Source organism: Hoplias malabaricus, chromosome 13 (assembly GCF_029633855.1).
Source record: "Hoplias malabaricus isolate fHopMal1 chromosome 13, fHopMal1.hap1, whole genome shotgun sequence".
Taxonomy (NCBI): Eukaryota; Metazoa; Chordata; class Actinopteri; order Characiformes; family Erythrinidae; genus Hoplias; species Hoplias malabaricus.
Genome location: NC_089812.1, coordinates 16,023,200 through 16,044,814, shown reverse-complemented (window position 1 = coordinate 16,044,814; position 21,615 = coordinate 16,023,200). Strand labels below are relative to the sequence as shown.

General features: G+C 39.8%; 1 protein-coding gene across 1 annotated transcript in view; it reads right to left on the bottom strand.

Annotated features, from left to right (window-relative positions):
- slc2a9l2 (solute carrier family 2 member 9, like 2) overlaps positions 1-20,007 on the bottom strand; it is a 164,698-nt gene extending 144,691 nt beyond the window's left edge. The window contains exons 1-5 of the mRNA XM_066641986.1: positions 19,964-20,007; positions 18,020-18,168; positions 16,604-16,740; positions 10,454-10,533; positions 1,597-1,695 (exon numbers count right to left, since the gene is read on the bottom strand). Coding sequence (XP_066498083.1) covers positions 1,597-1,695; positions 10,454-10,516 — 162 coding nt within the window. The 5' untranslated portion in view covers positions 10,517-10,533; positions 16,604-16,740; positions 18,020-18,168; positions 19,964-20,007. The remainder of the gene's footprint in view (positions 1-1,596; positions 1,696-10,453; positions 10,534-16,603; positions 16,741-18,019; positions 18,169-19,963) is intronic.
- Between the last annotated feature and the right edge of the window lie 1,608 nt (positions 20,008-21,615).

The window sequence follows — 21,615 nt, the reverse complement described above, 5'->3', positions numbered from 1 at the left end:
TTCTCTAAACATTAGGCTGTGGTTGCTTCTTCTAATCTACAAACTTATGTCTACAAACTTCTAAAGATACAGTGTACGTGAAATGTCAGCATTTAATTTTAAATTAAATATTGTGTGCCAATATTCTGAACTGATTGACAAGGAAATGTTTAAAATACAAATGGCACCTTAAAGAAAATATTCCACATGCACAAAGTTCAATTTTAGAAAAATAACCTGAACAAAATTAAGTAGAAAACGAATGACAGTGGGGGGCAGTGTCTGTGTGTGTGTGTGTGTGTGTGTGTGCATGTGAGGGATGTTTGCTCAGTATTTGAACTCCCTACACGTATGTCAATGATCAAAGCCAGGGGAACTCAAGGGGAGCAGCTAATCACACACACACACACACACACACACACACACACACACACACACACACACACACAGGCCCTCTTACATTCACAGCAGGGGTAGCTGTTAGTTACACACTTTAATTAGACCAAAGAAAGCTCAGTTTAAAAATCAGTTGTGTTTGAGAGAGAGTGTGTGTGTGTGTGTGTGTGTGTGTGTGTGCCTGCCTAAAGGGAAATGGAACATGGAACAGAGCAAGTGAATATATGTAGAGACCACCAGAGACCCTGCATTTACTTAATTTCTTGACAATACAACATTTAAGCTCTTAATTTCAAGAAATTAAGAAAATTCAGGAAAATTCAGGGAGCACAGAAAGAAAAATACACAAAAATTCTAAACTGAATTTAGTGTCAGTGTGCTGAGTATTTAATGTGTTCAGCCTCTGCCTCAGGTTCATTCCTTTAAAGGAGACTTGCTTCACTGCTAAATGAAATCAGAAAGCATATTTACCATACCTGTGATGGTGTACTTTTTGTGAAAAATCTCTGTCGCAATATAATTTTAGTTTCCAGTTTATATAAGTATTGTTGGATGGCAGGGTGGTGCAGAAGGTAGTGTCAAAGTCACACAGCTCCAGGGACTTGTGAGGAGTTTGGTGTGTTCTCCCCGTGTCCACGTTGGTTTCCTCCGGGTGCTCCGGCTTCCTCCTACAGGTAGGTAGATTGGCAACTAAAAAGTGAATGTGTGAGTGTTCACCACCTCCATGGTGTGTTCCTGCCTTGCCCCCAGTGATTCCAGGTAGGCTCCGGACCCACCGTGACCCTGAACTGCATAAGTGGTTACAGACAATGAATGAATGAATGAATGAGTATTGGTGACATTTGTTAATTACCTCAGAAAAAAGAAACATATGCTGAAATTTAACCAATGTTTTAGATGGAATTAAAGCTAACTATAAGACTTCATTACATGGATGTGTTTCCTACTCTACACGACTCTACTCTGCTTCTCCATCAGGTACATTTAGTCCTGGTCCTGGAACCTTTATTAGTCTCTGCTCTCTCGTGGTTCCAAGCAAGCCGAGTTGGGACTAAAACGAGACGTGGAAACCTTGCAGAGTGATGACTGGACAGGGAGAATCTCAACACTTGTACAATCTCCCAGCTCCAGCAGAGATCACATTTGTTTTCAGACAGAAGAGAACAAAGCAGAAGAGAGCACAACACAACACAACAGAGCTGTACAGGCAGAAAAACTGACCTTTGTTGGGGCATTGACTACAGACAGGTTGTAGCCGTAGAGGAAGGAGGATCCCAGAGCTCCAAAAAATGCAGCACTTAGCAGACAGCCTGTCAATCTCTGCTGAGAGAAACACACACACACACACACACACACAGGAATAAGGTCCTGTTCACTGAAGGTACAAACAATGTACCCAAAAGGATACAACACTAATCTTAAGGTCCAGTTGTGTTCCTTAAAGATACACTACATTCTCTTTTCAAGAAAGAAAAGGTAAATAATAGAAGCTGGACAAACAAACAAAATAAAATGTGTGGAGTTGAAATGGAATTTACGCAATCTAAGCCAAAGCAAACTTAGCAAATAACACTCAGCAATAGCACCTGAACATCAGAACATGGAGCTGAGCAACACTGGCTTTAAAGAGAGCATATACGATTGAGGGGAAATGCAGTTCTCTCTGGGTTGTTTATGTTCAGGATCTTCATGTCTTTTAAGGTGTTGATTTTATATGTCCTATTTCATCTCCAGGATTTATATTAGTTTCTTTTATTCATACACAGTTCTATGATGGAAGATTATAGATATCCACCACTCCTTCTGGAGAAGAGAATGTAACGAACCTTTAGGGAACACAACACCACTGCTGTACCTTTAAAGGTACATTACACTGTTGAGTACAGCACCTTTTTATTTTCTGAGAGTGTAGGAAACATCCTTTTGTTTTCTGTTTATTCTACCTTTATTTATAGTCAGTAAATATGATTATAGGGTTAAGTGTGAGAGAGGGTGGATAGCAGGAAGATCAATAAATATGTGTTAAAAATACGTACTGTTTTAATAACAAAAAACAAAAGAGTGTTTGGATTAAATGATCCTTTCCTAATATTTCTCTGTCAAGACCTTCCCGAATCCGATTCTACAGAACCAAGGACTTGATTAAACATTGAGAATCGTATTAATGAATCATACGAATGAGCGTTTCTGCAGTGAAGCTGATGATACATAATTAGACATCTCTGCAGCGGCAGGTGATCCCAAGACCCTCCACTGAGTTGAAAACAGAATTATCCAATATGGCAAATTATTCATTAATTCAACCATCTTCTGTAACTGTATCTTCCTGATTAAACTTAGAGTCACTCAGGCACAAGGCAGGACACACAATGGTAGCTGAGAGCAGCAAAAGGAGTGTCTAAACTTTTGGATATGCTGAGAGCATAAAACAGATACAAAGGTGCACTGCAATGTCTAATTATGCACACATCTGAGCCACAGGCTGTGGAAGGGAGATCCCCATGTGTCTATTCTTGTGTCTGAGCTCAGAGCTGCGTCACTCTCCATAAACACACACACACACACACACACTCACACACACACACACACACACACACACACACACACACACACACACACACACACACACACACAAAAGATCAAAGCCTACGTTCTCCCAGTGCTGAATTCTGCCTCAATTCAGAAAAAATGCCTTTCATCTGGAAACACACAGAGCTCCAAAGAAGAGGCTAAATCTGGAACTTAAACGGCCCCGATGTCACTCACCCACAGTATCTGGAGAGGTGTGTGTGTGTGTGTGTGTGTGTGTGCGTGCATGTGTGTGCTTAAATGCATCTCAAATCACCTTCATTTAGTAACCATGTTTAGTTTCAACTAAAAGTTTTGCAAGTGTAAAGTCTATGAAGCTGCATTTCATTTCCAATGTTCACTTGCCCTCTCATACTTCCACTAACCACTCAGAAGTGCGCTGTACCTACGTCACAAGTGGCCACTCGTAGTTCGAGGGGAGGAGGGAGCCATGAGGTTTTCCAATCGGACCACACTCGCCTCCAGCATCAAACACTAACTTTGTTGATTTTCAAAGTTGGAGATCACAAGATTTCAAAGAGGAGTGAACACACGAGCTGAGGATTTTCAACATTATAAAAGGAAATCTGTATTTCCAAAATAGTAACTTTAAAGAGGAAGGGAAAAAACCTTTTAAAGGTACAACAGTGGGTATAAAGTCCAGTTGTGTTCCCTAAAGGTACAACAACACTCTTTTCTCCAGAAGGAGAGGGGGATATTTGCAGTTGTTCATTAAAGAGCTGTGAAAATGACAAAAAGTAATATCAATCCTGGAGATGAAATGGGGTGTATGAAATCAACACAACTTTAAACATCTACAATTTAATAGAATATGGTACAGCTTACAGCAGATATGAATATGTACCACAGAGACAATTTTTCTGACAGTGTTTGTGCATTCTGGGCAAGTTCTGCTTCTGAAGTGGACATCAGCATTCACTCGTTCCCTCACCACTCTGAGGGCTCATCTAACACACTTCACTTCAGTTGATGCAGTAATGGACTGGCACTCAAGATGGCGTCAGGGATTCACCGGAGGGTTAAAACCAGAAATGAAATGCAGTGTATGCAGACATCAGGTGTGTGAACATGGATAAGGATCCAGTATGATACAGCCAACATTTAAAATACCTCCTTATCCAACTTGTCTGATTTTCTTCTGAAGTCAAGTGGAGTTTGCCCAACCTCTTGTCCTCTGGGAGAACTAGAAATTGGAACACTGCTGTGAGTACCCAATGGCATTCAGCCATGAAAACATTGGTATGATGAGGCTGATTTGCTTTGTATAAATTGGCCAAAAGACCCACAGAGCTTCGTAACTCCACAGCAAACATTTTGACGGTTCCAGGTCGAGGCAAGAATTAAGCCAGCTGAGAAAGAGCCCTTTTTACTGTATTTGTGTAATATTGTATCTATTATAATTATATACAAGCATCTCTGTACTCAGAATTCAAGGCATGAGTCTAAGTTTGTAGACATTTCTTCTGAAAGAAAGCATACAGCTGCTTTGACCTTCACAGACTCTTGATGAACAGCTGCTATTTGTCTGTTTTTCTGTAAATCACAATTAGTCACAAGCATCGTGGTCCAGGAATATGTCCTTTCTCTATTTACAGATGTCCATCTGACAGAACGAAATGCAGATGACACTCACATCACTTTTGCTATTGAAACAGCAGCAAGGTTATCAGTGCTGTCATCTGGGCACCATAATGAACACTCTCTCAAAGTCACTCAGATCTCCTCTGTTATCTTCATACAAACCCAAGGGGATCTGGGCCTAATCAGACACTTCCCATATGTTGCAGAGCGATAGGACTCTAACTGACACAGATTATACAGTAGAAACTCATAATTTTGATGTTCAATCATAATTTTCCAGTCAAGAGTCTTATGACATTACACACCATATCGTCCACAAGTCAATTTATGTGGATTTTTAATCATCACTTGAACACAGCAGCTGTTCTTCACACTGGGTAAAAATCTGATGAAGAGTGGACTATATACAATAAAAATGCTCCAAAATAACTTTGAATAAAAATTATAGTAACACTTTCTATGAGGCCTGTATTTTAGGTTTTAAATGTTTAACCTTCCTCCTGTGTTAGCTTTCTGTTACCATCTCTTATGCTAACGGATCGGTTTTGACCCATGTCTTAAATCAGCCATAAGATCTCCCCTAAAAACAATCAATTATCAACCAATTAGTTTCTTACCTCTTGTTTACCTTGTTAGGCTGATACAGGCAAATATAGAATAATGAAGCTCAAGTGGTTGTAGGAAGAGCTAGCTGTAGGCTGTTGGTGTATAGTGTGTTTATGATTCCAGATTTGGCTCTTGTTATTGTTTTCTGATTTAAAATTATACCTGGGTCGAAATTGACCCTATCCTCAGAAAAGCCATAAAAAAAAGCCACAAAAAGAGCATTTTATAATTTAGTAAAAAAAAAATGTTTGTTACTTTGTTTAAATAGGAGTTCCTGACGAAGTCAAACAGTCTTGATGCAGTAAACAAATTTATGCAGTACTTGTAAGCATTTAAAACCTAAAAATGGTTCGGTCAAGACCCTAACACAAGAGAAAGGTTAAATTGCTATCATTGTGTGCTTCAAGTAAAGTGATTGATGGTTTACATTATTAAAGCACTCAATGATGGCATTTTAAACATTTATGTCTTTAAATTTGTTAATATGTATTATAGGGGCTTTATAATTTTGCACATTATAAGAGCCTTATGCGGCGTTATAGAGTTTATATACTTACAAAGCATTACTCCCAATTTACAGAAAGTTATAACTGCACGTATAAAGTCTTATATATATGGGCTTCATAGAAAACGTTACAAAAATGTTTACACTGACTTCCACCGAAAGTTAAGAAGCTTTTTGCTTGCTTATCTGGTAAATTTGCTACGATGACACAAGATACATGTATTTCTCTGGACAGCAAGTATAGAAACAATGTGTCCACACATACAAGACAATTAGAAAATGAGATTAACCACATTCAGAATAGGGAAATATCAAATATGGTTTTTCTGCAGCACTAAACTATACCTGAATCACAGTGAAGTGTGATGATGGCAGATAGTGAAAGACTAAAGTGGGATTGGTTTTTGTCTCAGGAGATGATTTGTCTCTGTGTATTGGCTCAAAGGCTGCAGATCGATGGCGCTGTGGCCTTTTACAGAACTGATCACATGTTTCTGAACAGGAGCAAACACTGGAGGAGGCGTTACTGTTGAGAACATTGATCATGGTTAAGCTCATCTTTACCCTATGTTTAGAATGAGCTTTGTCTCTTTTGAGTGTCCCACCTGCATTTATATGGGATCTTTAGCAAAATCTGTACAGACTTAATTCATTGTCACCTTCAAAGTGAGACTCAACACCTTCCTGAAAGATATTAGTAATGAGCTGGAGCTCTCTCATGATTCAGAGTGAGCCGAGTAGGGACTAAACCGTGACGTGTAAACCTTGCACAGCGCTGATTGTCCAGAAAGAGAGTCGTCGCCCTACACCATGCAATGCAGTCCAAACTTGTCATCTGTAATATTTGTAAAGTCTCTAACAGGAACAGCAGGCTTTGGAAACCACAACAATGGCAGCAATAACGTTAAGCGTTGTTTACTGATACACATGTATTGGCGTGTTATTGTTGTTGTTTGAAACTAAACACAGCTCCGTCATCAGTTCAGACAGATCAGTAGTCGTTGTTTCTTCCTTGTAGCAGTGTCCAGCTCTCGCTGGATTCTTTCAGCAGCCAGAGATCCAAGAACCTCTTTAAAAGACCATAATTTTATGAGCTGCTGTTGTGAGTAGGATAAAAACAAATGTGATCTCTGCTGTAGCTGGAGATTTTACAGATGACAAGTTTGTGCTGGACGTCTGCATTGAGTGACGTAGAGCTCTACAAGGTTTACACGTCACAGATTAGTACCTACTTGGCTCGCTCTTAACCACGAGAGAGCAGGGACTCAAAAAGAACCCAGTTCCAGGACCAGGGCCAAATTTACCTGATGTAGAAGCAGAAAAGCAGAGTAGAATAGAGTCCAGTAGGGACCATGCAGTGGAAAGCGGCAATACACACACTTCAATAGGGACTATATCTTTCATTTTTCATTCATTGTCTGTAACCGCTTATCCAGTTCAGGGTCAGGGTGGGTCCAGAGCCTACCCGGAATCACTGGTCGCCAGTCCTTCACAGAGCGACACACACTCACACATTCAAGCCTAATATGTGTTTCTCAAAATAAGAAAAACTGTGACAATAAACAAGAGAACAACAACTATTCCAGCGTACACACCCAAAAACACTCTGCGCTCAAAGATTTGTCCACTGATCAAACACTTGGGGACAAACAGAAATGAAGAAAGACAGACAGACTTGAAGAAATGCGTGAGACACGTTTCAGCCCCAACGGCTCCAGAGCAATTACCAGCTGTTAAAGTTACTGCCAGTAAACAGACACTTTCTCCATGAGAACCAAAACTGTTTCCTAAGCCTTGCAGGAAGCCTCTTAAAGTCCTCTCTGATCCCACACTGATGGTTTGTTGAAAACATACATAGATGATTTCTGCAGTGCTGGATGATGCTGATGCCTCAAATCCTCTCGGCAGTTTCTTGCAGCTTAATTAACATGATGAACAATGGCTTCCCAGAACAAAAAAAAAAACAAAAAACAAAAAAAAACAAAAACAACTAGACCAAAACTCAAACAAGCAATCAGGCCATAGAGCCAAAGTCTCAGAGAAAGACAAAGCTGGAGAAGGCTTTCCCGCTGTAATCACATTTTAGCTTTAGTTAGAGAAAGCTGATTTTAATTAGAAGACAAAGCTCTAAAACCTTGTTTGTTTAGAGCTTTTATCTCTCAAGGACGACTCAGTCACGAAAAAACAATGATGGACAAAGACACTGATGGATGAGAGGTCGCATTCAATGCTCCTGTTCAACCCAAAATGTCAGGATTTAAAGTAACAGTAGATAATATTTTTACCTTAAAACTACAGCTTCAAAATCATGGTGATGCTCCACTGAGCTGTAATAAGGAACACAGCCTCTGTCTTTGCAACACCGAGCTCTGCACTGCAGAAACTACACTATGTAACCTTTAGAGGAGGGTAGGACACTACCCCCTATCCCTCCCCCTCACCTTTGATTTCAGGACAGTGCTGTAAAAGTGAATAACACTCTGCAACTGTAGCTGGAGCCCAGGAGCAAAAACATCAAAACTTACCTAGTGAAAAATACTCATTGAATCTTGAAAAACAAGTGTAAATCTAGTTATAAACAAGTGGACAGTGGCTTTAAAATCAACGTGAAATAAATATGAGCTTCATGAGGATAATATTTTTGTATTCATTAATAAACGAGAGGAAACTTTCACACATTCCAAACAATTCATTAATAAAAGGCAGAGTTCTATAAATAAGTAGGCCATTAAGGACAATTAGTGTCTTCCTCTTCATCCATCTCTTCCTTCAATGCATCCTGCCTCCCCACCTCTCTTAGTGACCACTGGGTAAAAGAGCATGGTTCTGAGTATCGTGGTGAAATCCTGCAGCACACAAGTCATTCCTAATTAACAAAAAAAACAGCCCTATACCCATCCCACTAAAAACCCTAGAGATATAACACACAGGACTAACTCACACGGTCTCACCCTCTGTCTCTCTCTCTCTTTTATTTTAGGTTTTAAACACTGCCATAAAAAAAAAGAAAAAGTAATATCAGTTGATTCATTTTATTCTAGGTCAGGTTTAAACCTCTATTTTTTTCGGTAGAAAGAATAAAGCTACTCAGGACTGTGATGTGGTTTTGATATTTACGATGTTGATGCAGAGCAGGACAAAGGTGTTTTACAAAAATAATCTGGATGGATTTGAGAGTGTATGGGATCATGGCGGGGATTTGTGCAACATTTCCGCTGATGGCATAACTTTTATTGACCCGTTATTTATTTATTTATTTATTTATTTTAGTATTAATGTTGGTATGGAATGAATCACAGGCTTTACTTGGAAATTTTATCCGAATTTAACTGGTGGAATGTGAGCTGATGGCATTAATGAAGTTCACTTAATAAACTCTCTTCTTCCAACATTTCCCTTTCACCCTCTCTTGCCATTTCACTCACTTCCATTCCTATTTCTTTCTCTCATCCCTCTATCTTTTGTCTTTCAGCTCTCTCACTTTCTTCCTCTTATTGTCCATCCATCCCTCAATTCCTCCACCTTTGTAGCTTTCATTTCTCATCCCTCACTTTTTCTTGTTCTCTTTCTCTCCCCGTTTCACCCTGCCTTCGCTTTTCTTGTCTAGTGTACTTTCACTCTTCCTCTCTCTCTCTCTCTCTCACTCTTCCTCTTCCTCTTCCTCCCTTCTATTTTCTCCCTCCATTCCTCCATCTACATATCTTTGATTTCATTCTTCAGCCCTCCATATCTTTATTCATCTCTTCCCCTCCTAGTGAGAAACTTACTGGCTCTGACGTCTTCATAGTCGCGGTTATGAAGACTACTGGCTAAAATGTTTGCAATAAATATAACCATTTTATTTAAAAGGAATGTCTGCCACTGTGGGGAGTTGCAGTTCACTCTGGTTTATTTACGTTCAGAAGCTCCACATCTTTGAAAGTGTTTGTCTTTTTGTTTTGTTTTTTTACTGGTTTTTTTTTTTTTGGTTTTTTTTTTACTGGTTTACCGACACAGGGGCTTCATAAACACATTACACCGGTTTCGAGTACAAACCGACTTGAAAGCAGCAAAGGGAAAGAAAAAAAAAAAAGTGTTTTGTTTTTGTTTTTGTTTTAAATACAATCGTGAATGTCGCTTTTAATATCTAAAATGACCATCTGAATTAATCTATACATATATTCTGGGTTTTAATATGAAATTTCTTGATATTAACCTGCAGTTGATCTATTGCCTCTAGCACACTGGTCAATAAGCTTGCATTTATCTAAAAACATCAAATACAGATTTAATAAATCACTTCTTGAATGTGAGTTTCCACTTGAGATTTTTTTCTGTGCTTATGAATGTGTTGCATGAGCATCCTGAGTGTGATCAGAGAGGATCTCTTTAGCTATGCGTGGGAATCTTCAGAGTCTGAGCTCAGAGACAAGCCCTGAGCCACAAAGACTGAGGGGTGGGGAGAGGCTGCAACCACATGACTCTCCTCACTCAATTCAGCTCTGATTACCTGTCGCACACACACCTGCCGGAGACGTCCTGACAGACAGAGACAGAGAGAGGAACGAAAGAGCAAGAGAAAGAGACAAGAGGCAGACTCTGGATCTGTCCTTGGGTCTGATGCGTTGAAAGACTGTTTATTTAGGCATTGACACATGTATGTAGACTTTAATAAACAGCCTGAGGGCCAAACCACTCCTGCCTTAGGCTTTCCCCTTCCTGGGGGAGCATGGCCACTGCCACAGAATGATTTTTAAATAAGTCCCTCGGAAACAACACAAAGGTAAACATACACAACACATACGAACAAACACACACCTGTTTCGGTGGCGCCTGCTGCTCCTTGTTGTTGCTTACAGGGCTTCCCTGGATTTTCTCCATTATAGAAGCTCAGGAGCCTGAAAAAGAGAAAAATCCTCCAATGATAATCCTTCACACCCACACACACACCTGAAAATGGAAGCTCATTTCATTCCTCTGACACACACAGATCATGTTTTTTAATCCACAACACTATATAAGTGACTTCACAGCATTCGCTACACACTCGCTGATACGCAATTCACAGTGCATTCATTCTAATATGCACACTTAATAACTTTAATCCTAGCCTGACTGATCTGCATAGCATTTTTATTTTCACACTTTAATCAAAATCAAATGCATGACTTCAGAGTTTCCTTAAGAGAGAGAGAGAGAGAGAGAGAGAGAGAGAGAGAGGGAGAGAGAGAGAGAGAAAGAGAAAGTGATGGGAGTGATAACTCAGTAATATCACATCTAACCGGGAATGAGTCACAGCATAGAGCAGTACTGCCCCCTGGAGGAGTTTATTTGATAGAAAATACGTGATGTCCAGTCTCTGCCCTTGAGCACTGCCCTCTACTTCTGACCCAAACTGTAGACAGAGCCTGGGTGTAAATTCTAGATCTTAAAGGCACAACAAGGCCAAAAATTATACACTATGATCCTTACCCTCAATTTAAAATGAGACATGTTTATTTTCCAAAGTTTGTTACAGAGAACAAGGACAGGGGCGGCACGGTGGTGCAGCAAATAGTGTTCAGTAGTGACTGTGAGGAGTTTGGAGTGTTCTCCCCGTGTCTGTGTGTGTTTCCTCCGGGCGCTCCGGTTTCCTCCCACAGTCCAAAAACACACGTTGGTAGGTGGATTGGCGACTCAAAAGTGTCCATAGGTGTGAGTGTGTGAGTGTATGTCGCCCTGTGAAGGACTGGCGTCCCCTCCAGGATGTATTCCTGCCTTGCGCCCAATGGTTCTGGGTAGGCTCCGGCCCCACCGCGACCCTGAACTGGATAATCGCTTACAGACAATGAATGAATGAAAAGACAGGAGCTAAGAGCATATCTGGTCAATGGTGAACTCTTTCTATTGATAGAATAAAATGGGGAAAACTGGATAAGGGTTACAGATAATGAATGAATGAACTAAATAAATAGAAATAATATGTAAATACACATTTGTACAGTCGAGGAATGTGGAAGTTGCCATGAATGAAATAAAAAGTGAATGAAATAAACTGGCAACACAGCTGTGCTCTTGACCTACTCGCTGATCCCTATCCCTCTAACAGCTCTCTCTCTCTCTCTGCAGCTGTTGAACAAATCAGTGATTTTTCTGCGTAATCCACTCACCTCAGTATCTCCAGTGTTGGCTCAAATTATAAAAAATAGTGCAGTGACCTCAGCACTGGGACAGCAGCTCACTCTCGTCACAATTGTGAGCACACACAATTCTGAATGAGTTTCTGAAATGTCCACACAGGATTTCACTCTTTTTCTTTAACTGCAGATAAACATGAGAGCTATAATCTCAGTAAATCTGAGACAAGTGCAAGATTCTACTGAGATCTCCATTAAACTCCAGCTGAGACAGAGGTGAGGTTACTGCTTTCATTTCTCCAGGAGACTCGTTGTAGAAAAGTCTCTTTTGACTTTCCATGTGATCTCACTTGTTCACAATCACATTTACTTGTTAACAGCAGATCACTTTCTAAAAGATTAGGTGCCAGAGCATTCAGTGTGTAACATTAGTAGGCCTGTCACTATAGCCATTCTTTTGTGGTGGTTATTTTTCCAGAAATAACTGTGAAAAACGATGTTGTCATTTTAAACCATTTTATGCCATAAAAATCATGTAAAAGCATAATAATGCAATTACACCCCTTTAAAAGAAATGATAACTAAAATACTGGAGACATTTAGTCCTATGTAAACAAAAATGCCAGTAAACACAATGGACGACATTAAGGTCAGCAAAAATGACTGAGAAAATGTCCATATACTGTACGATAATTTAATAATGTAAAAAGATTGCTGTGTTACAAAACCTCAGCTGGAGCCTAAAGAAAGCCAGCAAAATATATCCAGTAAGTGGTGGTCCTTTCATTAATGGACAGGGTAGTGGGGAGTTTATAAACCTCCCTGGAACCGACGGACTACAGTCAGAACCCTGTACAGTGGACATAGGGTGGGTTTAAAAGACCGGACCTCAGCTTTACAGCACAAAGAGGGCCACAGAGTTGTGCTGGGTGCCACCGTGTGGATGTAAGAGACACAGCACGTACGTTTGACACAGTAACTTGAATGTAATATAAATTTCATTAAATATTTGGGAAATTGTATTTAATTTCTGAGCTCACAAAACAATAGCTGCTTCAGTTTTCAGTAACTGCCATGTTTCCAACAACTTATTTACAACTAAATGCAGTACAAATGTGTGTGGGAGTGTATTAAAGTGTGTGTGTGTGTGTGTGTGTGTGTGTGTGTGTGTGTGTGTGTGTGTGTGTGTGTGTGTAACTAATGCAGATACCCCAAGAGGGTATATGTCTGTATTAGTTGGGGATCAAATCTTTTTCACACATTCAAACAGCAGAGACCTCTCTTCCTTTTGAGCACCATGTGGTTGCCAAATGCAGAGAAAATATTAACATTTCTGCCCTTTACATTTCTAAGAGTGACTTTTCGAGGTGCCATACATCTCACACTGGCAGCCATCGCCCCTGATATCAAAACAACAGGCCTGTAAAAGTTAATCTTCATCAGAAACATCATCCACGTGAGAACAGTGGTGACTGAGCTGAAAGTAAGTGTGTGTGGAGCCAGAGGTCACACAGCAAGGCATAAAAACAGCATAGATCTGATCTCTTTCACACACACACACACACACACACACACACACACACAGAGCAAAACTGACCACAACACTGAAGCGACTTGCAATGTGGTCAGTGCACTCTTTAATTTGGAATTGTTGGCAATGTGCTGGACTAGGGTCCAGTTCTCCACTGAACGCAGAAAGCAAGCTTGAGACTTTGGGCAAGAACCCTAATGCTCTGTTGCCTTCCACAGCAGCATAACGAAGAAAATCTCTCAAGCAATGCCAGCTTATTATAAATGGATTAGTTGTACAACTAAGTTTTAAATAATTTCTTATGTATAATGCATAAATTAATTAATTAATTAATTAATTAATTAATTGTTTATTTAAAAAGTAACCTAAAAATGAAGTATTAAAACACTATGTTCACAATCGCTAACATCGAAATCACCAGCTTTAAATCGTCTAAACCAAAACTCACACTTACACTTTAAAGAAAGAAAAAAATGGAAAATATAAACTTCGACTCGGCATTAATTCTTAATTCGTCTTGAATAACTGCTAAAATCCACTACACTGCTACCAGCCAGGACTCAAGAGACTGTAACTGTTCGAAACATGGGTCAAAACACGTATATATATATATATATATATATATATATATATATGCACACACACTCAAAACTTGCAACAGGTCTGAGGGTAAAGGTCCAACAATGAATGAATATGTTCATTATGCAATGAGAGAGAGAGAGAGAGAGAGAGAGAGAGAGAGAGAGAGAGAGAGAGAGAGAGAGAGAGAGAGAGAGAGAGAGAGAAAGAGAAAGAGAAAGAGAGAGAGAGCTGATAAGTGCTACTTACCCTGATGAAAGAGAAGTGTAAGAAAGCATTAGCACAGAGCAAGTGGGAATTCTCTCTCTCTCTCTCTCTCTCTTTGAATCATTAACTCATGACAAAAACATTGCGCAAATCTAAAATGCAAACTGCTATATACACAGAAATGAAATCTGTTGCCATGAATTGGACAGGCACCCACACAAATACACACAAGGATATTGGTATATTATTGCATATATGTTGTGTGTGTAAATAAGTAAAGCTTTTTTATTATAATTGAATGAACTGTGCTATATAAATAAACACACATTTGTGTTGCACTTCTGTCTTACTGTAACCAGATAGAATTATAACTAATTACAATTAAAAGCTGCTGGTCATGGAACAATATTTCTACTGAATATTTGAAAGGCACTTTATAAATGAAATGATTTAAACAATTAAATAATTTATTATTATTGTTGTTATCTTCATGTTTTCTTGTGAAGTCGAGCAAAGCAGCCACCCTAGGACCTGTATCAGACATGACAATATTTAACCACATAAATTGCTATAATAATATTTTCTCAAAATCTCAACTGAGAATGCCGGGTTTCACCCTCTTCACTAAAGACACCATGCTGACCCACAGAGAGAAACAGAACATAATGCAGCAAAAACACTCAAGAGCTCCCTCATATTTTATGACGGTGAAGAAACTCATCTCATATGTTGGTGGAAGTGAAAACATCTCCTGACTCCCTGGGTTCTTCCTGCAGCTCTCAGAGCCCATATGAGCAATTACTGATCACATTCTTACTCAGTAAACAATTGATTTAAAACATGCAGACAAAAGGCATCCTTCAAAAACATTATTACTGTTAATACCTATGTAGTTTGAAATGGCATGTGACACACTATTAAATAAATCAATAAATAAAACTCAAATAGAACTTTTATTAACTTGCAGATTGAGGCCTATGCTTTTGTTTAAATGTACAGTAAGCATAGTGTTAAACACCGGTTATATGTGACTTAAAAGGAAGCTTCTTTTAAGGTGGAATGGTGTGTTAAAAGGGAAAACACTGACTGTTGTTTGTACGTGGCTGATGTTTAATTGTCTGTAAGTTTTTATTCAGTTTGAATTACCACAGAAACTCATTTGTAACTCGAGTTGTTTCGTTTTGTAGCACTTTCAGTAATTCAGTTAGCCATCTTCTTAATCTGGAGACATTTCAACCTTAAGTCATCCAAAACAGCACAAACAAGTCAACATTACACACCTGTGGTGCAGGAATTGTGCAATATCCTCATTTCAGTTTGTGCTTTTCTACGTTTGGAGTCTCTCCATTCTTTATAAACCTCCAGGTGCCTCTGCTGTGAGCCACTTTGTTTTTACAGACACTGGGGGTTTGTAAACACATTAGACTGGTTTCCAGTGCAAACCGACTGGAGAGCAGCAAATGGCGAGGAAACATCTTCTGAATTTAATAATAATAAAATAAGTGTTTTGATTACAATTATGAAGTACCCTTTTAAGGGTTTATAAATCACTCTTACATACATACTCATTCACACAAGGTGTGTAGCGAGTAAGTTATGTTAATCAATAGAGCAAATAAGTAAAACTTACACTCAATTATGTATTATTATTTTTATACATTATTTGTATTTATAAATTACATTTTTCTTAAATAAAAACACATAACGTGTTGTGGTTTTGTTGCGGCTGGAACAGATTAATAGTATTTCAATTCATTTTATTGGGGAGTTTTAATTTGACATACGAGAAAATTGAGTTACGAGCTCAGTCACAGAACGAATTAAACTCGTAAGTGAAGGTATTACTGTACAGCTATTTACATGTACTTACATCCAGTGTCTGGCCCAAAAAAGGCCGCTATTGTGGTTCAACTTAATAACACTGGCTTGTCCTGCTGAGTTGTTTCGCAGAACTGGATTTTCACAAAACAGCCGGTTAACCTCAGCGCAAAGCCACAAAAGACTGGTAGGATTTAAATCTGCTTTCAATCTTGACTTCAACAAGGGTAATTACAGCACTATTAATCTAGGGGATATGGAGATGTGAGGTACAGGAGAGTCAGATACAGACAGGCCGAGAGGGAGGGAGAGAGAGAGAGAGAGAAAATACAGAAATTCCTATTACAGAAATAGTTCTAAGTTCTAAGAGTAATGCACATGAACAGAGCACATGTGTTATACACACACACACACACACACACACACACACACAGAGGCTTCATTTTATTCAAAACCAACTGCACATTAGTAATGTTTTTCCTAAGTTGTTGTCTCACATTCTCTCTCTTACACTCACAGAATCACACATGGATGATACAGTAAAAAATAACATTGAGTCCCAGTGTCTGTAAGTCATGTGTCTTATAAGTTTATGGCAGATGTAAAAGTACGATCAATTTACAGTGCGTCATTTTCAATAAAGTTCATTCTTAAACACTTACAAATAAAATACTACAATTCCAACAAGTATTCTAACAAAAACTCTGTCACACTCACCCAGCATCTGATCCACTGTGTCCTCCAGCTGTGACTCATATCTCAGCTCAGACCCTATCACATGAGCTCAATTACTGTAATTCACTCCTTCCTCATGTCTCTGCCTTGTGAAGACAATGTGGCTTAGAAGCAAAACCCTGAAAAAAAGAAGACTCATATTTTAGAGTGAAATTCCTCAAAAGAAAATGTCCACTGTGAGAAATGGAACACAGTAGTAGTTAGAATTAAACTTGATTACAATTGACACTGCATGATTTCCACTTGTTGCACATAATTTGTAAACTTAGCACAAAGAGTAAGGTCATTTGTGATTGGTAGATTATTTCTTTGTTATAACAATGCTTCTTGGTGATAAAGTAACATTACCATTTGAATCACATATTAACAATATCATCTTAAAATATCTACCCTCTTAAAAATATTTCTAGGATTCGCCCTTTTCTCACTTTCACTGCTGCTGAGACCATAGTCCATGCATTTGTAACTTCCAGACTCGACTACTGCAATGCTCTGTTGTGTGGCCTCCCTGCTCGGGCTTTGAGCAGGCTGCAGTATGTGCAGAATTCTGCTGCTAGGGTGCTGACCCATACAAGATCATGGGAGCATATTACTCCAGTCCTAAATCATCTTCATTGGCTCCCAGTGCAGTACCGTATACAGTACAAATTGCTTGTGTTGGTGTTTAAATCCTTGCATGAACTTGCCCCTTCTTATCTAAGCAGTTTACTTCAGTCATACTCTCCAGTGCGTACTCTTCTGTCCTCAGGCCTCCGTTTGCTTGAGGTCCCACATTTTATGCAAAGCACCATTGGAAATAGAGGATTTTGTGTGGCGGGTCCAAAGCTGTCTTCCTGATGAACTGTAAGCTTGTTCATCTGCAGATGTTTTTAAAACCAGACTTAAAACTCATCTTTTTAAGCTACCATATGTATGATATTATGTATATGTGTTTATGGTTATGTTTGTGTCTATGTATGTATGTATGTATGTGTATTTCCCTTTTTATTTTATTATCTATTGTACAGTGTCCTTTGGTCCCTTGCAAGGTGCTTTTTCAAATAAAAAGTTATTATTATTATTATTATTATTATAAAATCTATACCATTGGAAAGCCTGTTAATCTCCCTTTTAAATGGTGCCACTTTTGTAAAGAACATATATTTGTGAGATGAGCAGTAGAGCTGAATATGTTCTTTGCCAATGCCAAACAGCTTGTTTTGCTGATCGAGATAGAGCCAGTGCAATAGAGCAACTTCAAGGTGGTGGTCCGCAAAACCTAGTTGCGGCATTTTTTGTAGTAAGCCCTAGTACCATGTCCAAATTGAAGGCCAAGTTCCATATAACGGAGGATGTCAGAGAAAGGCCGTGAAGTTAGCGTACCAAGAAGACGACACCCCAAGAAGATTGTTTCCTCACCCTGTCAGCGCTTAGGTGGCCCACGGCTCTTTGCCCAGACAATCAGGAACAGACTGCACGCAGCCAATCTCCGGTCTCATTGAGCTGCCATGACTGCCCTTCACTGTCAGGAACGTTTGCACTGGTGTCAGCAACACATGCACTGGAACCTGAACATGTGGAGGAACATTATGTTCAGCGATGAGTCCAGATTCTGCCTACGGCAGTTGGATCAAAAATATCAAAGTCTGGAGAAGATGAGGAGAACCACTTGTTATTATTCATTCATTATCTGTAACTGCTTATCCAATTCAGGGTCATGGTGGGTCCAGAGCCTACCTGGAATCATTGGGCGCAAGGCGGGAATACACCCTGGAGGGGGCGCCAGTGCTTCACAGGGCAACACAGACAGACACACACACACACACACACTTTTGAGTCGCCAACGTGTGTGGGGGGAAACCGGAGCACCCGGAGGAAACCCACGCGGACACGGAGAGAACACACCAACTCCTCACAGACAGTCACCCGGAGCGGGAATCAAACCCACAACCTTCAGGCCCCTGGAGCTGTGTGACTGCGACACTACCTGCTGCGCCACCGTGCCGCCCCCTTGTTATTATTATTATGTTTTATTAATTTGTCATACTACAACCTCTACTTCATAATAATTATTTAAATGTTTGTTTTAACAAATAACTTGTAAATGTGTTTCATTGTTACAGCGCTGCTCCAGATAGTGCTGACCTCTAGTGGCCACGTGTAAAAATGACACATTCACAGGAACGGCGCGACAGAGAGCTACATTAATACAAAATAAAAAACAATAATATTCTCTAAATGCTACAAAACCATCACCTCTCCGTCGCTTAGTGACTTTACCGCCTCAGCCTCGCACAGCCCCTTCACATCAGACCACAGGCGCGGTTCAGATGAACAAAACAGCGCCGAGTCCGAGACTAAACTCCGGGTGTTACACAAAGCCACGGAGTCAGTGTTTTTTTTTTTTTTTTTATCCCGGAGTCATTCGCCCGCGGCTTTGAAAGAAAGACAATAACAAACTAAAGAAAGTAAAGAGAGGAAACACGCGCGTGCACAGGCTCAAGTTCGTGTGGTCGCGAGCCGTTAGCGGAAATGTATCCTCCTAAAATATATAAAAGTCCTTTATTTAATTATTTCGACCTATTCTGAGCAAAAGGGAGTGAGAGGGAGAGTTCTGAGTATTCCAGCAGGCATCTCAGTATTCATGATGCATGTGACACTTAATCCAAAGAGAACACACACACACACACACACACACACACACACGTGATCCTGCAGCCTATAAACTATTTAGCTAAAGGTTTATAAACATTCATTTAACAATGGTTCTGAAATCATACCAAACATTAATTAGGATTTAGTCCTCGTGTTGTTACAGTAGCAGCTTCTACTCTCCTTGTCTAGACCTTACTCTAGATGCTGAAACATTTCTGTAAGGATATGATGGATTTCAGCCATGAGAGCATCAATGAGGAGGCTGGTGTTGGTGATTAGTGCTGGATCACAAACTCCACTCCAACTCATCCCAAAGACACTGAATATATATCCTTCACTCCAGAAACTGAATACAGTGCTTCACAGGACATTGTCCTTCAAGTCTACATCTGGCATTTGGCCTAGTCACAGGCTTATTGTGCAGCTGTGACTGTGATTTGTTATCTAGATTTTCTTTTCTAGAGATTAAGATATGAACAGGATGGCATCAAATTCATTGAATCCAGTGCACCCAGGAAGATCTATCAATGAACCATGAGAGAGAGAGAGAGAGAGAGAGAGAGAGAGAGAGGGAGAGGGAGAGAGAGAGAGAGAAAAGGACAGACAGAGAGGAAGAGAGAGAGTGAGAGAAACATAGAGGAGAAAGAGACAGAGAGGGAGTGAAATAGAGCGAAAGACAGGGAGTAAATTACTGAAATTTGTATTTACCAGGGTCATCTTCCTGTACATTCCATTAAGTGTGGAGAGCAGTGTGACTGTGTGTGTGCGTGTGTGTGTGTGTTCTCTACTGAATAAAGGCTGGCCTTACATGTGGCTGAATGAATAGCTGATTGTTTCTGAGCGCAGAAATGAATTTGATACTCTTATTTTGCTGCACAAACACAATCTCCACCACATAGTTATACACTGCTCCGTATCATGGTCAAGGCCGCACTGCTGCAGCAGAACAGGTGGAGGTCCAGATTTCATCCTGTTTGCGTTATGTTCAAATAGGTTGTGTGTAAACATATGGTAATTCAAAACTCAAACATTCTCCTGCTATTTTGTGGTAACTGTTATGTCGCATTAAAATCACTATTATCATCAAAAGTACGCGTGAGTTTTGGTTTCTATGATTTAAAAGGCGTGGATTTCGATGTTAGCCTCGTGAACAGAGAGAAATAATAGTTCACTCTTAACTTTTCTAAGTACTACTAACGTCAACCCTAACCTGACCTTAATATATCTTTAACTTAGAATGTAATGATGGTCCTCACAGTATGAGAGTGATATATTCCTGGTACACACACACACACTTCTTCTTGTATCTAAGCAGCATAGGTCATAGCACTGCAGGACAGTGACTGAGCCTCTAGTCTTATTTCCTAGATTTACAGAGCTCCTTTGTTACACATTCTCAAACTTATACACACAAACACACACACACACACACACACAACAGACATACATTTTCTAGTTTAAATCAGAATAACCAGCCAGATCTGATCACAGCCACTAAGAACATCACACTGCGCCTCTCACTCCTTTCTCTCTTGGTATCTAAGCAGCGTAGGTCATAGCTCTGCAGGAGAGGACAGGTCTGTCTTTCTGTCTCTCTGTCAGCCAGCCAAAGTGTTTTCCACTTAGCCACTACTAGCAATGATGTGATTTAAGAAAGACTGAAAGTAAACACTGTGCAATAAAGTCACAGGCTACACACTGAAAGCTGCGTTTAGCTCTAAGGTTATGTTAAACAAATGATCAAATCACCACATCTAAAATGGAGGTTTACCGCATATTTACACTGAAATATTAGTTAACATTACTAATTTATTATTTTTTTACTTTTATCTAGATAATTTCCAGCATTAAAAAGACAGGGGTCACAGCTTCACGATTTTTAAAGAAAATAATTCATTAATTGTCTGAAACCGCTTATCAAGTTCTAGGTTGTGGTGGGTCCAGAGCCTACCCGGAATCTATGGGGCGCAGGGCAGGGACACACCCTGGAGGGGGTGCCAGTCCTTCACAGGGTGACACACACACACACACACACACACACTTTTGAGTCGCCAATCCACATATCAACGTGTGTTTTTGCGGTAGTAGGAAACCGGAGCACCCGGAGGAAACAAGACACGTGAAGAACACACCAAACCCCTCACAGACAGTCACCTGGTGTTAAACCCACAACCTCCAAGTCCCTGGAGCTTTTGACTGCGACACTACTTGCTGCGCCAAAAGAGGATCAACTTTATCAAATGTTAACAAACTGTTGTAAAAGCAAAAAGATCAAATGTTACCAACAAGTGTTTTCCTGTTGCAAGTGAATGAAAGTGTCTGTTTATTACACATTTCATTCATTCTTTGATTCGTGGCCT